The 15,000-nt window shown below is 43.1% G+C and overlaps 1 protein-coding gene across 2 annotated transcripts in view; it reads right to left on the bottom strand.

The window, feature by feature from the left end:
• LOC109860077 (lachesin-like) overlaps window positions 1–15,000 on the bottom strand; it is a 107,392-nt gene that overhangs the window by 24,724 nt on the left and 67,668 nt on the right. For both annotated transcript variants that reach the window (XM_020438930.1, XM_020438931.1), the window contains one exon: window positions 10,409–10,510. In XM_020438930.1, the coding sequence (XP_020294519.1) occupies window positions 10,409–10,463 (55 nt within the window). In that variant the 5' untranslated portion in view covers window positions 10,464–10,510. The remainder of the gene's footprint in view (window positions 1–10,408; window positions 10,511–15,000) is intronic.

The raw sequence follows: 15,000 nt of genomic DNA, 5'->3' as shown, positions 1-15,000 counted from the left end.
GATCGGAGCACGCGCCTATTGATTTTGGCTTAAACGGAGCGAATCCGCCCGTAGACAGAAGTTGGAGAAAGAGAGGCAAACTTGCGCGTGCTCGCTCTTTCTCTGTCTCTCTCTCTCTCGGTTCCGTATAATGTCGCGAGTTTTCCTCGCGTCACTATACGCGAAAAAAAGGGGGAGCCCTCGTAATTGCGCAATTAAAGGCGAATCGCGATCACCGAATGCTCGGCGAAAGTACGCTCGCGTAGCGCGCAGTACTTAGGGGAGGAAAAAAAAATATAAAGTGGTGCTCCACCCTTCTCTGCTCCTCAAGAGCGCTCTTCTCGGCTGCGAAAAAAAACCGAGGGTGCAGATCGAATATCCACTACGCGTTCGAGCACCCGTGAATTGTCGTTGTGTAAAAAAGATAAACTGGAGATGAATTTTATATTTCGATTCGAGATTTTTTTTTTGTTTTTATGCGTACAAAATACCGTTGGATCTTAATTTTGATCGCAAATTTGAGTGATATATATATCTCAAAGCTCATTTCTCCTTGGGAAAAAAGTTCAATGAGTATGATCAATCTTGTAGTGTCAAAATCTATCTCGTCTCCGTATCTCGTCCTGTGTGTGGCGCGACGCAAAATTGATCAGTCGGAAAAAAATCCGGAAGAAAATAATTTTTCTCGTTCCTCGACAAGAGCGATAAAATAATCGAGTGATTGCCTTCTCTCTGTGTGTGTCTCTCGTACTACTTCCGTTTTGAATCTGTTCCGCCCCCTAATCGCTCATTATCGACCAGTCGATCGAGAAATCGTTTTCAAACTTCCTTCAAGTATTCCCGCGACGACCCCGTTTCCACTTCCGGAGAACAGATTGCAGTCCACTGGCGATAGACCGGTGCTGTTTTTTTCACGCGCCACCGGTGCGCCTCGCTCGGCAATTTTGCTCGGCAGGATACGGATCTTCCCTCCCTTTCCTCTCTCTGTCTTTCTCTTGTTTTCCGTCGAGTCTGAGGAAACAGGCGCGCAGGATCTCCGTCGAACGAACGAACGAACGAGAAAAATAAAAGCGACCGTCAGTGCGCGCCTTCGGTGTACCGTAGGGATTGTCTCGTTAGCATAATCTGTCGGAGGTGCGGCTGCGACTCTCTCGGATGGCTTTCCCTCCTCGCTTTTGTACTTCCATTTCTATCCTTCAGCCCACCCTCCTCCTTCTCCCCTCCCCGTCGAATCGCCCTTATTTTTCCGATATATATCCGCGGAAAAATGCTCGCGACATTTTTCCGCGTTGTTGCATTCAAGGATATTAAATACGACACGGATGCGCTCGGATCCTTTTAGTCTGGCGTCCTTTTTCACGATTTTGTCTTATAATTGAGACAACACGCGATATACACTTGTAAAAATATATATATATTAACCGGACAGTTTCTAAAGATTGTGTGCAACACACCAGAGTCCGATCTCGATTTTCAATATACTTGCTGATTGAATTTACGCGAAGAGTTGACTTTCTCTTCGAAAAAAGCAGAGGAAACAAAAGCTATATCAAATGTATTGCGCAATTTTTTCTACTTCTCCCACATTCTTTGTTCAAGCTTTTTGTTCTACATTTTTTTATTAATCGAAGTTTCACATACAAAGCAAAAAAAAAAAAAAAAACACTCAAAATATATAACAAAAGTTCTTTAGTTTATTCATTGCTCGCTGTGTGCCATTACGTTCGCCGCGCATTACTTTTGTAATTATTTCGTAAAATATTCGTCCAATTCAATCCTACATAATATTCGAAAGCGATTTTATTCCGCGTCCGCGTCTGCTGAGCCAATCAACGACCGCTGGGATTTTTTTTTTTTTTTTTTTCCGCCAATAAATTTCATTTTATTCTACACGCTCTTCTCCACACCGGAGATATATCCATTAGTTTCTTTTCGCATCTCTCTCGCATATTAATTCCGCATAAAAATTTCACATTTTTCATTTTCGTGTTTCGACGTACATACATATATATACACACACACACCGTGTGCGACGTACGTATCAGATACACAAATTTTTGTCGCGCAGGTAAAATAATACGGGCGCGACGCGCGACGCGTGGAGTTGTGTAGCAATCTCGCGAAAAATATTTCGAAACGCTCGATTAAACTTCTCGTCGCAAAGTGAATTCGCGTAGCAATCGCGAGGGACGAAAAGAGAAAAGCGCCTTTCCCCGCGCGCGCGTTACGCGTCGAACACAGGCTATTTCCTTAAACGTTCGGCATTCGAACACGCTCGTTTATTTGGTCACGCATATCCTTCAACTCGGCTATCTCGCTTCCCGTCCTGAATGCCAAATGAATTCCCCGTGTATCGCCTTCGGGCGTCACGAAGAAGAACAGGGCGCGAAGTTTTGCCGCCGCCGACGCGCGACAGTAAGGAAAGGGAAAACTTTTCTCTCATCGCCTATATATATATATATCCCCATCTCCTCTCCCGCATCGCTCGTGCGATGCACGACATTCGTCGTTGCGCTTCGTTTAAAGTCGTAAAAGCGATATAAAGCCTCCTTTTTTCGAGTGACTAACTTCTTCATTTTGCTTTTTACGCTGCGCATTTCCCTTCTCGAGGTGTACATCGACACCTCGTGGGAACTTGAACAACGCGTGACGCGCTATTTAGAATCGATTTTCATGTCCGTTGAGTACATAGTACACAATGCGCGAGACTACTTGGCAGCCACTTCTATCCGGCGTCTTTATTCCCCGAAGACGAGTAGCAATGTATATACATATTCATGAATCGAAAAGAAAAAAGAAAAAGAAAAAAAAAACCAGATTGAGATTTGCGCGTAATTGCGGTTTATCTCTCGCGCATTTAATTCCGCGCAGTTCTTTCTTTCTTTTTTCTTGTAACTCGCGCGCGAGAGTTATATCAACGTTAATTTCGCGGCGCACGCGCCGCTCACGGATGTTAATTTAATTACCGCGCGCGTATCGCTCGCGGGCGCGGATAATCACGGTGGAAAAATATATGTATGCGCGCGCGCGGAGTTTCGGAGCGAGAGAGGCACGAAATACCTGCAACATACTCGGCGCGTTTCGAAGGTTTCATCCATTAAAATCCCCACCTCTCCTCTTTCTACTCCCACTCCGGTCGAAGTGTGTGAACGCGAATAATGCAGCTTCGTGACACGAATGCCGACGCATCCTCCTTCGCGAACAAGCGTCGAGCCTCATCGCACGCTTCAACTTTTCTGAGCGCCGCGCGTCATATCGGAAATCACCGAGCCCCGCGCTTCTGAGTGAGAAAAATATCAATTATCCACAGTCGCGCAAAAAGCTGAAAGATAATGCTTCGCGAACGCGAGTCAGTTCTTTGCTTCCTGATACGAATAGTATCGATCTCGAAAACGAGATAGCTAACTTTGCTCGCACACACTCTCAGAAAAATAAATACGCTCACCGATTCTCAAGACGCCCGATATATATATCTCGACGACAGCTTTTTTTTTTTTTTTTTTTTTTTTTTTTTTATTAGGGGTATAGATATGCCAGAGGAGTTTTTTTATCCTATTAGGCTTATATTAAATTGCGAATCAAGTGTTTTAGGCGTAGTCACGGTTTTTAACTGTCGAAATCTTGGTAGAAGAGTATGTATATGGTACTGCTTCTACAGGTTTTTACGAAATCTAAATTGTGCAGTTTTATCGTTTTTTCCTACTACCACGCGATACACGGCCGTCTTTCACAGAGGGCGTGTCCTACCTGTGTCGGGCTCGTGCTCGAGATGTTGTGACTACGATCGCCTTGTGGGAGAAGAATTAATCCGGGATTACACTCGAATTAATTCCTGGAGGCCCGATTTAGTTCGCCGATCAACCAAAAATACGGTTGAAAGGGACCGGCCCGGAAAAAATCCTTAGGTGGTGAGCGGATTCGAGAACTCGGAACCTCCGGGTTCGCAGCCCTTGCACTCAGGCCGCTCGAGACCACTGGGCCGGTTCGACGACAGCTTAATTCGACCATAGACGTATAAAGGCCTATCTACATAAGACGCAGATGCTAGTCGCTGGTCGCATGTCTCGCGGAATTGATCAATCACATTGGTCAAATCAGTCAATCAGCGAACATGATTGGTCAATTCCGCGAGACGTGTTACCTGCGACCCGCGTCTGCGTCTTATGTAGATAGGTCTTAATATATAGACTGCGCGTTTGGCTGAAAAGATGTCTTCAACATTAAGAGAGACAACATACTTTGAATATAGACGTATAATATATAGACTGCGCGTTCCCTACTTTTGCCATGTTAAGAAAATGTCTTCAACGTTGAGAGAGACAGCTGGTGTTGAACAGTAGCCTCATCTTTGTCTAGCGAAGTAGTGAGGGAAAAAGAAGTCTTCGCTGTTTGATAGAATAGTAGTGGAAAAGTGGGGATAGAAAAATAGTGGGGGTGAAGAGGAGTGAAAGAGATGAAGGGGTGATGGCAGGTTAGATGATATGAAACAGTAGGCCCTGATCTCACCACAGACATTGATAGACAGAGAGAGAGTTACTATTCAAAGTATGTTGTCTCTCTCAACGTTGAAGACACCTTTTCAGCTAAACGCGTAGTCTATATATTATACGTCTATGACTTTGAATAGTAACTCTTTCTCTGTCTATCAATGTCTGTGGTGGGATCAGGGCGTACTGTTTCATACCACCTATAACCTACCATCACCCCTTAATCTCTTTCACTCTTCTTCACCCCCACTATTTTTCTATCCTCACTTTTCCACTACTATTCTATCAATCAGCGAAGACTTCGTTTTCCCCCACTACTTCGCTAGACAAAGATGAGGCTACTGTTCAACACCAGCTGTCTCTCTCAACGTTGAAGACATTTTCTTAACATGACAAAGGTAAGGAACGCGCAGTCTATATATTATACGTCTATGAATTCGACCGACAATTCAAATCATTTGACAATACAGCGGTATTCAAAAGGGGATATTTTTGACGCTTATTCTAGCACGTGTTCCCGAAATGGCGCCAGGAGTGTGCTCTCTGCGAGGAGAAGAATCGTTGAAACGGGAACGACGAACGTCACACAAGCTACGTTACGTAAGAATTTTATATAGCAAATCGGAGATACATTTGAACAATAACGCGCGATACAGAAAATATCATCGCAAAACTAACTGGAAATCGAGTCGTGGAAACGTCTGTTAAGTTTTGATATTAATAACGCGAACAACGTTGCAATATCACGCTCCGCGTTAAGTTTGACAACGCCGATATGTTGGTATCGCGCAATGCTGTCGGTTCGATACGGGCGAATTATTACTTCTCTAATAGAATTTGAATATAGCTATTTGCATTAGTCCGGACGGCGGAGTTATAGACGGCATTCAGTGCAATTGTCATGACATTTTCAATTATTCCGGGCGCTCGGCCGTTCGTCGGTTCCCGGGAACAAACTTTGCCCATATCGTAACAGCGCCAGTTACCGTCCGCCGTGCTTGACGGATTACCCGGGATTACATGCGTCCGCGAACTTCGACGGTACGGCGTTCGATGTCGTCAAGATGGGACGTTGTAACGTGAAAAGCACTTTGTGTTTTGATATATTTGTCGCGCGCGCCGCACACACACCCTCGGGGAAATCAAAACCGGAATTATTTCTCGTGAAATGCCATTCGCACAAAGATGCTAAAGAAAATTGCGCAAAAAAACAAATACTAAAAAAATTCCTAAGTCTCATATATTGTTTTTAATTTTTCAAGAACGTAGCGTTTTCGCAAAAACACGTGTGTGTGTTTTCTTTTCTGCTAGAATTAAATAGATGCAGCAACGAATATAAAATTGAACGGTGCGTCTAAATAACGTGCGCCACATGTGCAATAAATATATATATATATATATCGCACGTTAGACTTCATTTCTCATAAATTACGCTTCTTTGAATGGCACACAAGCCCGTAACGAATGGCTTAAGCTTCTGTAATGAAAACGCTCGATGTTTATGCGCGTAACTTATCGCGCCGTTGCTTTACGAGAATCATACGTGGCTCCCGATATATTTGGTTGCGAACAACACACTCCGGCACGCTAAATACGGCGCCAATATCAAATCAAGATGTATTTGCTCAATCTTTTTTTTTACACTGTTTTCGTAACAAATATATCAATACATTGAATATTTAGAAATCTGTGCGTAAAAAAAAAAACAAAAAAAAACAGATTATCATACATGGTACAATATTTTTTGAAAGTTCCGAAAACAGTACATTTATGAACTGTTTTCATGATAGTCAAAATACTTTGGTTTTTAAAATTCTCTCTCTCTCTCTCTCTCTCTTTTCTTTTCTTTATTTTGTTACTTTTATTCGTTTTATTTTTATATTTTGTTTTGTTACTCTCTCTTATTATTTTGTTTTTACTTTTTTATTATGTTATTGGTCAAATACGCTTGAGGGAATATTATCTCAGAGCGATAAATAAAGCAGAATCAATTAATCAATCTCTCGCGCTCTCTCTCTCTAGACATGAAAAATAAATATGTAATAAATAAATAAATAAATTATATTAGAATATAAAAATAACAAATTACAAACACGGTGATGTAATAATTATGAATGTAAAAAATATGCAAAGTTTATTTTTAGAAGAATGCAGTGTAAAATTACAAATGTATTTTTCATAACCGAATTGATTTACGTGTTCCGATACGAGAATAAAATGGACAATGAGACAAAATGTAGTTTCTTTTTTTTTTTTTTTTTTTTTTTTTACGACGGATGAGATATATTCGACCTCGGTTCAGCTTATTGCATTTCAATAAGTACATCCGCATAGAAATCGATGCGGCAACCGGTGAATCGCTGATAACGTCGCGAGCGGTTGACGAACGCCCGGGACTCGCTTGGGTTACGCCACGAGAACGAGGATTCTGAAGGCGACTGTCGGCGCGATATTGAAAATGGAAGCTGGCACACTCTTTCCCGCGTGTCATCATCCGCGTCGACCGCCGATGAAGATGGAACGGATCGAAGCGACGTCTCTCCTCTCTCGCGACTTCAAGAAAGAAACTCCGGAAAGGCAGTCAAAAACCGATATATAAAAGAAATTTTTTCTTTGCAAACTCAAAGAGCTCGTAAATCTCGACGTGAAATTTGATGACGAGGATACGCGCGTTATTGCGTGATTAAGAAGTCTTAAAAGATAAATGCGCCAAAAAAAATCGACTGGCAGGTAACACTTTTTAAAAAACTGTTTTTTTTTTAAAAAAAAGGTAGACTAAAACCGAACTCACTTTTCCAACATATACACACATATATACGGATATTTGCACTTACGTGTGACGAAAGAAATAAAAAAGAAAATAATGTTAATGAATTGCCGGGAGTGAGGATTAAAAAACATCGGGATTGAAAAATATATATTATTTTCAGATATGCGCAAAGAGATTATAATACGCATCACGGTTGCGCCATCGCAGATTGCGCCATTAGACGAAGTGCATCAACGTCGACATTTGTAATTATTACGTTAACGCGTATAATCGCGTTTGTATGTGCTATCGCGCGGCTACGTTGTCGCGCGTGTAGCGCATTTTTGCGACGCACTCTCATTTCCGGGCGCGATATGCGCCTGTTAATTAGCGCGCGCCCGCAAACAAAAAATACAAGTTAAAGCAAATCTGGAAAAATTGCCGAGCGCGTGATAACGTCCGTCGATATTCACGCAAAAATACACGCGTCATATACGCTTGTCGCGTTATAATCTCCTCTCTTGAGTAAAAAAAAAAATAATTTTTTTTTTCCCCGTCGCGAGTACATACACTCGAAGCTCGCCAGACAGAGCACGCGAAACGTGCTCCGCAAAAAAAAACAAAAAAAAAAAAAAAATCTCGCAAATTCCCACGGAGAGAAAGAGATCCAAAGAAATTCCTCGGCTCGCAATGCCATTTCGTGTGCCGATTTTGCCCTTTTTCGCGAAAGGCGAGCGAAAGTATATCGGAAGTAAAATAAAGAAAGCGGTCCGGCACAGTAATAAGACCGTCAGTTAAAAATAAGAAGTACTGGCGAATTTAATTACGACCCTCCTCTCTTCCTGTCTAATCCCCTCAAGCGACTCCGTCATTTTAATTCTCGACGAACAAAAGAGTCGGGCACTTTAATACTCATCACGGAATCTTCGCGTATATGTACGCATATATATATATATATATGTATATATATTATACACACACACACACAGACAAACACTATTACATAATCACCTTAGAAAAGCTCAGTCAAAGAAACGTTCTCTCTCGCGATTCCTATCTACAACTCTCTTTTAGAGAAATGCGCGGCGCATCCCGCGTTGTAGCAACGCAAAGTATGGAGCTAGAAGAGAAAAGAATATAAAACAAAAATTACATATGATAATTTATATCTACGTGTGATGTACCTGCATATAAAACACGCGCGCGCGCGCAAAAAACAAACAAAAAATAAATAAATAAACAGTTCCTGCCACTGAGAGAAAATATCAAGTCACGTCGGGTTAAATGTGCAAGGTTATTGCCAAAGGTTTAAAGCCATCGACTGACGAATCCTTCTTAACGTTTCCGTCCAGGCCCGAGAAAAGCCCGAGGGCTCGGTTACTTATTGCGGCTGCGACTGCATCCCATCGTAGAGGGTACAACGGGATCGCGGGGGAGAGAGAGAGAAGAGAGAGAGAGAGAGAGAAAGGAGAGGGAGTTGGACGCGGCGTGCCCGAGTAAATCACGGTGGATTTAAGTGGATTCTGCAAACTCCCTCACGCGCCGGGGCTATACCCCCCCGGTCGACGATGTATCGTCCTCGTAGGGTCGTTGCGGCGCTCGCGCCACCGCAGCGCGGATATAAACCGGGCGGCCGGGAGATTCAGAGCCCGAGAGTGGCAACGGCCGACGCGCCGCGCTCTCTCTCTCTCCGCTTCTCGAGAGAGAGAGAGAGAGAGAGAGAGAGAGCGAGGCCCACATCCGTTGCCGTCTTACGACCGCGGCTTACAACGGAACTTCGTCGACTCTCGGGCCAAAGCTCACGGACGGGAGGGGGGGGGAAGGGGTAGTGGGTGGATTACACGAGGGCCTCGGGCCTCTGACAAACGTGCATATGAGAGAAGGCCTCAGGATGTGTGTTGTATAATAATAATAATGTATATACGGGAGAAGGTTTATACGCGTGACACATGCGGGACCCACTTTAAGATGAGGGGGATGAAGTCGGAATCTCGAAAAGCGAGCAAAAACTCGATATGTGTCTTGGCGCGCGATAGATTCTAACACACCGAGTATATATATTTTTAGCAACGAGTATAAGTGTCAAACTCTCCTTGCTCCGTAACTGATTCGTGAGAAAACATGGGGGAAGGGGAGGGGGAGAACGTATGGGAAAATATCAATGAGTTGAGTAAATATTCTGCGAAATAAATATTATGCGAAATATATATCGCACACGCGGGCTCTTTTATATCGGCTATCTACAGTCACAACTGCGTTCATATTTACATCGCGTATGCCGCAGCAAATATTCGAGTGTTATTTCCGTTTGAATGTAGCTCTTGGGAGAGCGCGCGCGCGCACACACACACACACACTCGCCGAACAAACAATATCGCGGAAAGGAAAGCTGTTGTACGACATCGGGAGAATTTTCCGTGGCTTCCTCATGAAAGTCATGCGGGATTTGAGCAGGCGAGACGCGCGCCTGCGCTCGTAAACGAGCGCTCCTTTCGATTCACCTTTTCCACCCGGCCCGGTTCAATCTCGTTCCTTTTCTATCGTCACGGCGACAGCGTGACGCGGTCTCGACCCCGTCAACGGCGGTCCATTTCGCCTTCTCTTTCCTCCAACCCTCCTCCTTCCTTCAGTTCTTTCATTGAATTACGGGAACCGCCGATGGATCTTGCCGGGTGCGGAAATACCTTGACGTCCGGATGACGTTGCGAAAGGAAGAAGAAGGGTAAACGCTCGAAGAAGAGCGCGCGATCAGAAATATCTCGTCTATATACGACAGACGAGAGAGACGCGCTATAAAATAGCCCCGTCCTCGGTTATTCCGGATATTTAATCCAACGTTGTTTTTTCTTTTTTTGTTTTTTCTTCAAAAAATCCAAGAGTAATCGATCTGTGCGATCAGATTCGCCAGCAACGCGTGTTTGGAAAAAATAAAATCCGCCGGTACGGATACGGATAATTATTTGTTTTGCAAAATTGGAAAACTTAAAGGTTTGCGCGTGAAGTTCCACTTCCAATATTTGGAATGCGTTATTGATATCTGGCGCGTAACTCAAACAATCTAAGTTTGATAAACGGATTGTGAGAAACTCTGTGTATCTCTTTCTCTCTCTCTCTCTCTCTTTCTCTCTCTCTCTCTCTCTCTCACTTCGAGCGGCGGACGTGAAGAAAGAAGAGAGAGAGAGATTTTACTTACATAAGCAAAGTTGCAGGACCGCGGCGAAGAGGGCTGCGAGTTTCCGCGCTGCCATGAGAGTTGACCAGTTTTCTGATGATCTTCGGGACACCAGTCGGCGATCTGAGAACAGACACAAAAGAGGGAGGGTTTGTTTTACATCGTTGTGTGAGCATTGCGACGTAAGTCGCTAAAAGTTTGTTTTAAATAATATCGTTAAAAAATTAGAAACTCGAACGCGCTCAACATTGAGCGAAAACGACGTCAGGTTTTATTGCATTTTTATCAACGATTTAGCGATCTTTCTGCAACGAAAGAAGAACCGAACTCTTCGATTGACTCGCCGCACAAATTGCTCATGATTGCACGGTAGTGAGTATGCTAGTTTGCCGATCGTGAGAAATTGACTCAGCAGTTTCTCACCGGGCTGATTCGCAGTTTCCAACGCGAAAGATTTATTTTCCGCTATAATCTGCATCGTTCTCTTTCTGCTCTCTCTCTCTCTCTCTTTTTCTCTTTGTCTTGCTTCTTCGCCACCGAAGAAAGAAGAACGAGAAAGAGAACGCGTCAATTTTAATTATCGATCGCCTTAACTCTTTCGATATCCACGACGTCGCACGAATGAAAGGGTCAGAGTGGGGAAAAAAAAGAGCAGCCGCGCGAGAGCGGAGAGAAGCACAGTAAAAGCGGAGAAAGAGTAAAAGGAAAGAGGGACAGAGAGAGAGAGAGAGAGAGAGAGAGAGAGAGAGAGAGAGAGAGAGAGAGAGAGAGAGAGAGATCGAAAGTAGCTCCGAAGTAAACTAACCGCAACGCCAGAGGCTTGCCGGCTGTAATTAATGACCACCCCCGTGGTTATCCTATCACCAATTAAAGGAGCCACGCCGAGAGTGGTGCATCTCTCCGTTATTCCGTTGAAAATCGCGAAGGCGTCGCACGCGCGGCGGTTCGGCTCTAATGAAGGGGCGCGCATGAACAATGAAGCGTAAAGGCCGATTAAGCATCACGCAAAGCCCGCCGCCGAATAATATTTTCTGGCATTTTCAGTTCAAAAGATAAAGAGATGAAAAAAAAAAAAAAACAGAAAAGTATTTTTATATTTTATACTTGAAGAGAGATGAATTTTTTGTGTGTGGAATAAAAACATTTATACGTATGTATAAATGTGCGTATTTTCTTTTACTAGCATAACACAAGCGCGCGCATTACGCGCACGCTATTATTGTTTTTATTTTACCGTCTTATGTCAGTGAACACAATCACGTCACCGCGATGATATCTAGTATATATCGTCACTCCCTACGTATAATTACATAAGTGTCACATATGGGATTTTCAGTTTATTGCATAATGACACTTAGAAAGTCATGTTTTTTATGGTCTCACCAAATATTAAAAAAAAATATTCATAAATAAGGTACAAATTTGAAACCGAAAGATCCCTAACTATAGGGAAACATATGAAGCTTTATACTTTTAAACTGCTCTCCTCTAAAATTTGCGTTTTGGAGTTACGGGATTATACGTAGGGAGTGACGATATGTCTTACAAACCATATGATACACATTAGAGAGTTGTCAGAAATAGCGCATGAAAATCAAACGCAAAAAATAAAAAAAATAAAAGAAATGAAAAAACGTGAGAAGTGGAAAAACACCATGACTAAAGTCACGTGACAGGGAAAAGAGTAAAAAAGAGAATATTACATATATATTATATATAATATATTATATATTATATATATTTTATATATAATAATCTGTATCTCTATATATAATACACACACACATATATGTATACCGTAATCACGTGACCAAAGTCAGTGACCCCGCCGCCGTCGCGCGGCCAAGGTCAGTGACCCCGCCAAGGTCGCGCGACCGAGGTCAGTGACCCCGCCAAGGTCGCGCGACCGAGGTCAGTGACCCCGCAAAGGTTGCGCGACCGAGATCAGTGACCCCGCCGCGGTCACGCGACCGCGGTGAGTGACCACGCCGCGGTTACGCGACCGAGGTCAGTAATCTTACTGTAGTATGTATATAATACATATAATACACAATAAAGTAGAATATTCTAAATGTATAATAAATTATACGTATAATATATATTATTTAATGTTATATATAATATAAATTACAGTCACGTTACTTTAGTCACGTGTTGTTTTTCTACTCTTTCCCGTTAGGTGACTTTACTTTAGTCACGTTTTTAATTTTCTCCACGTATACGACGAATTATCAAAATCGCTTTTCTGTTATTATTTACTCTCTCGATCTTACCTATTGCTATTCGATGCGACTTGACTCGACTCGATCAACCAACTAACCAATTGGCAACGCGGAAAGAAAGCAACAATAGATGCGATACATTCGACTCAAAAACACTTTGCGGTACACATGGATATTTTTTTATGAGAGATAATAAATATTTATCTCACATTTTAGTATAATAATTGTAATAAAAAAGAATAAAAATATTCAACGTGTCTTATCTTTCATACCGTTCTTATACAAGCGCAGACAACACACTGTGCTCTTTTTACGTCTTTTTAGCGCGGCTTTTTCCTCGTTGACGGGATATCCGCCGACTCATTTCGCGATGTCGATAAAACCGCGGATGAGGAATTTTTATTCCCTCGCATGTCACGCGATGAAAGAAAGTGTCGACGAGCCGCCATCGATTCCGCAACGGCCGCACCTGCTCCCAACGCAAATCAATCTGCGAGCTATCACTTACGCGAAAGAGGACCGCAACTTTTACAATGCGCTAATAGCGCGATTAAAGCCGCGCAAAAGTGATTGCCTGTTCTATCTTTGAAATAAAATAAAAATAAACAAATACATATATATATATTCACGTTTCGCATTTATCACAAACAATGATATTTTCTTTTTTTTTCGTTTGTTTGAATGGAAATTGTAAAAAATTAAACGCAAATTTGTGCGATTTATATTGTTCGGATTTAAAAACGAAGAATAAAAGAATTTTCTATGTCAGTCGACCGTGCGCGATCGTGACACTCCGCGAGATTGACAAGACAAGACCTCACTTTTAGTAGCCTTCCAAAATTCTATTGTGCGAGCCACACGAGGAAAATTCGCATGTTGAAGTTTAAAACGCGCGATGCCGAAACGAACAGGCGTCACGCGCGGCCGTCCGCGTTTTCGGTCCATCCTCTGAATAAAACGCGAGTATCGCTCCTCTCTCTCTCTCTCTCGCTCTTTCTCGCGGCTACCAATCCAAGCCGGCGGTGCGCACATCCATCCCGACGATGTCATCTCGCCGACGGCTGGGCGATGCGACGCGCGATGCCCATAAAGCATCAAAACGGTGTTTCGTTGCGGCAGCTTTATGGCGGTAACGCGGCGGGATCGATTCGCTATTTGTCAGCAGTCATCTCGGAAGACAATCCGACGCTCTCGGCCGGTGCATCGAGGCGAGTTAAGGAGGAGGCGAGCCACGTTGAAGAAAAATGGAAGATGGGACGAGGGGAAGGGAGAAAGAGAGAGAGAGAAGGAGGGGCAGCGGAAGAGAATGGTTATAGGGCACAGTCGGAAGAGCGCGATTGATTTATTGCAAAAAGAGGTCGCGCGCGGTAAAGTGGACTATTTTTCAATGAATCGGCCCCGAGATAGAAAAGGAGGAGGAAACGAAACCCCCGGATAGAAAAATGGAATTTTTCCGTGGGAAAAATGGAATTTTGAGCGCAACCCAAAGAGAACCTTCTCTCGGTGCAAAGTGCCCGGGCGTCATACGTGTCTCAGTCACCCTCCGCTGATTTTGCAACGGCGACTCCGATATCTTTCGGAGTGACGCGGTAGTTACCGCGGAATCGGGGATACGTACACGAAGAGGGTACACGCGGAGAATCGCGCGCGATAGAGAACGCACACACGGTAGGTAGGGTAGGTAGGGAAAGTGCGAGAGAAATGCGGGACGCACACCCGTAAGTTATGACTTTCGTCTCGCTCCCACCGTCGTCGTTGCCGTACCGACGGTTCTATGAATGTATGCATGAGATACGAACTTTATGCTTTATGCATTGAACGCGCCGACGATAAGAAGTCGCGCGCGCGTACGCTCGACTCGACGCCGCCACGTTTCGCGCGACGAGTACACCAACAAAGAGAGAAAGAGAGAGAGAGAGAGAGAGAGAGAGAAAGAGAGAAAGCATTATTTATTCAGCGCTCCGGGATAAAATCCCCTTAAGCGCAAAAATACAAAATACAAAATAAACTATGAAAGTAATTTAACATAATAATAAATTCAACAAACATATACAATATATACAAAATAAACAAAAGAAAAATAGATAAAAATAAGAAGAAAAAGATAGTAATATTAACAATAACTATAGTAAAATACAGAGTAAAATATAGATAGACTGACATTAATTAATTACGTCTATAATTCCTAAGAGCAGCAACCATCCAATAAATAGGCAAACATCAAATTCTTAAATAAATCAATAGATTGAGTAATACGTAAATGTGGAGGAATTTTATTCCACATAGCAATAGCAGAGCATGCGAAGGAGCGCCTGTAGATTTCAGTTCGGCACATAGGCTGAATAAGGTCCACAGCCAGAGCTCTAACGCTTCTCACAGAAGTCCCACGAT

Source organism: Pseudomyrmex gracilis, unplaced genomic scaffold (genome assembly GCF_002006095.1).
Source record: "Pseudomyrmex gracilis isolate BER0280 unplaced genomic scaffold, ASM200609v1 scaffold_324, whole genome shotgun sequence".
In the NCBI taxonomy this organism is placed as follows: Eukaryota; Metazoa; Arthropoda; class Insecta; order Hymenoptera; family Formicidae; genus Pseudomyrmex; species Pseudomyrmex gracilis.
Note: the sequence above shows the minus strand (reverse complement) of the source record. Positions and strands in the feature narration are given on the sequence as shown.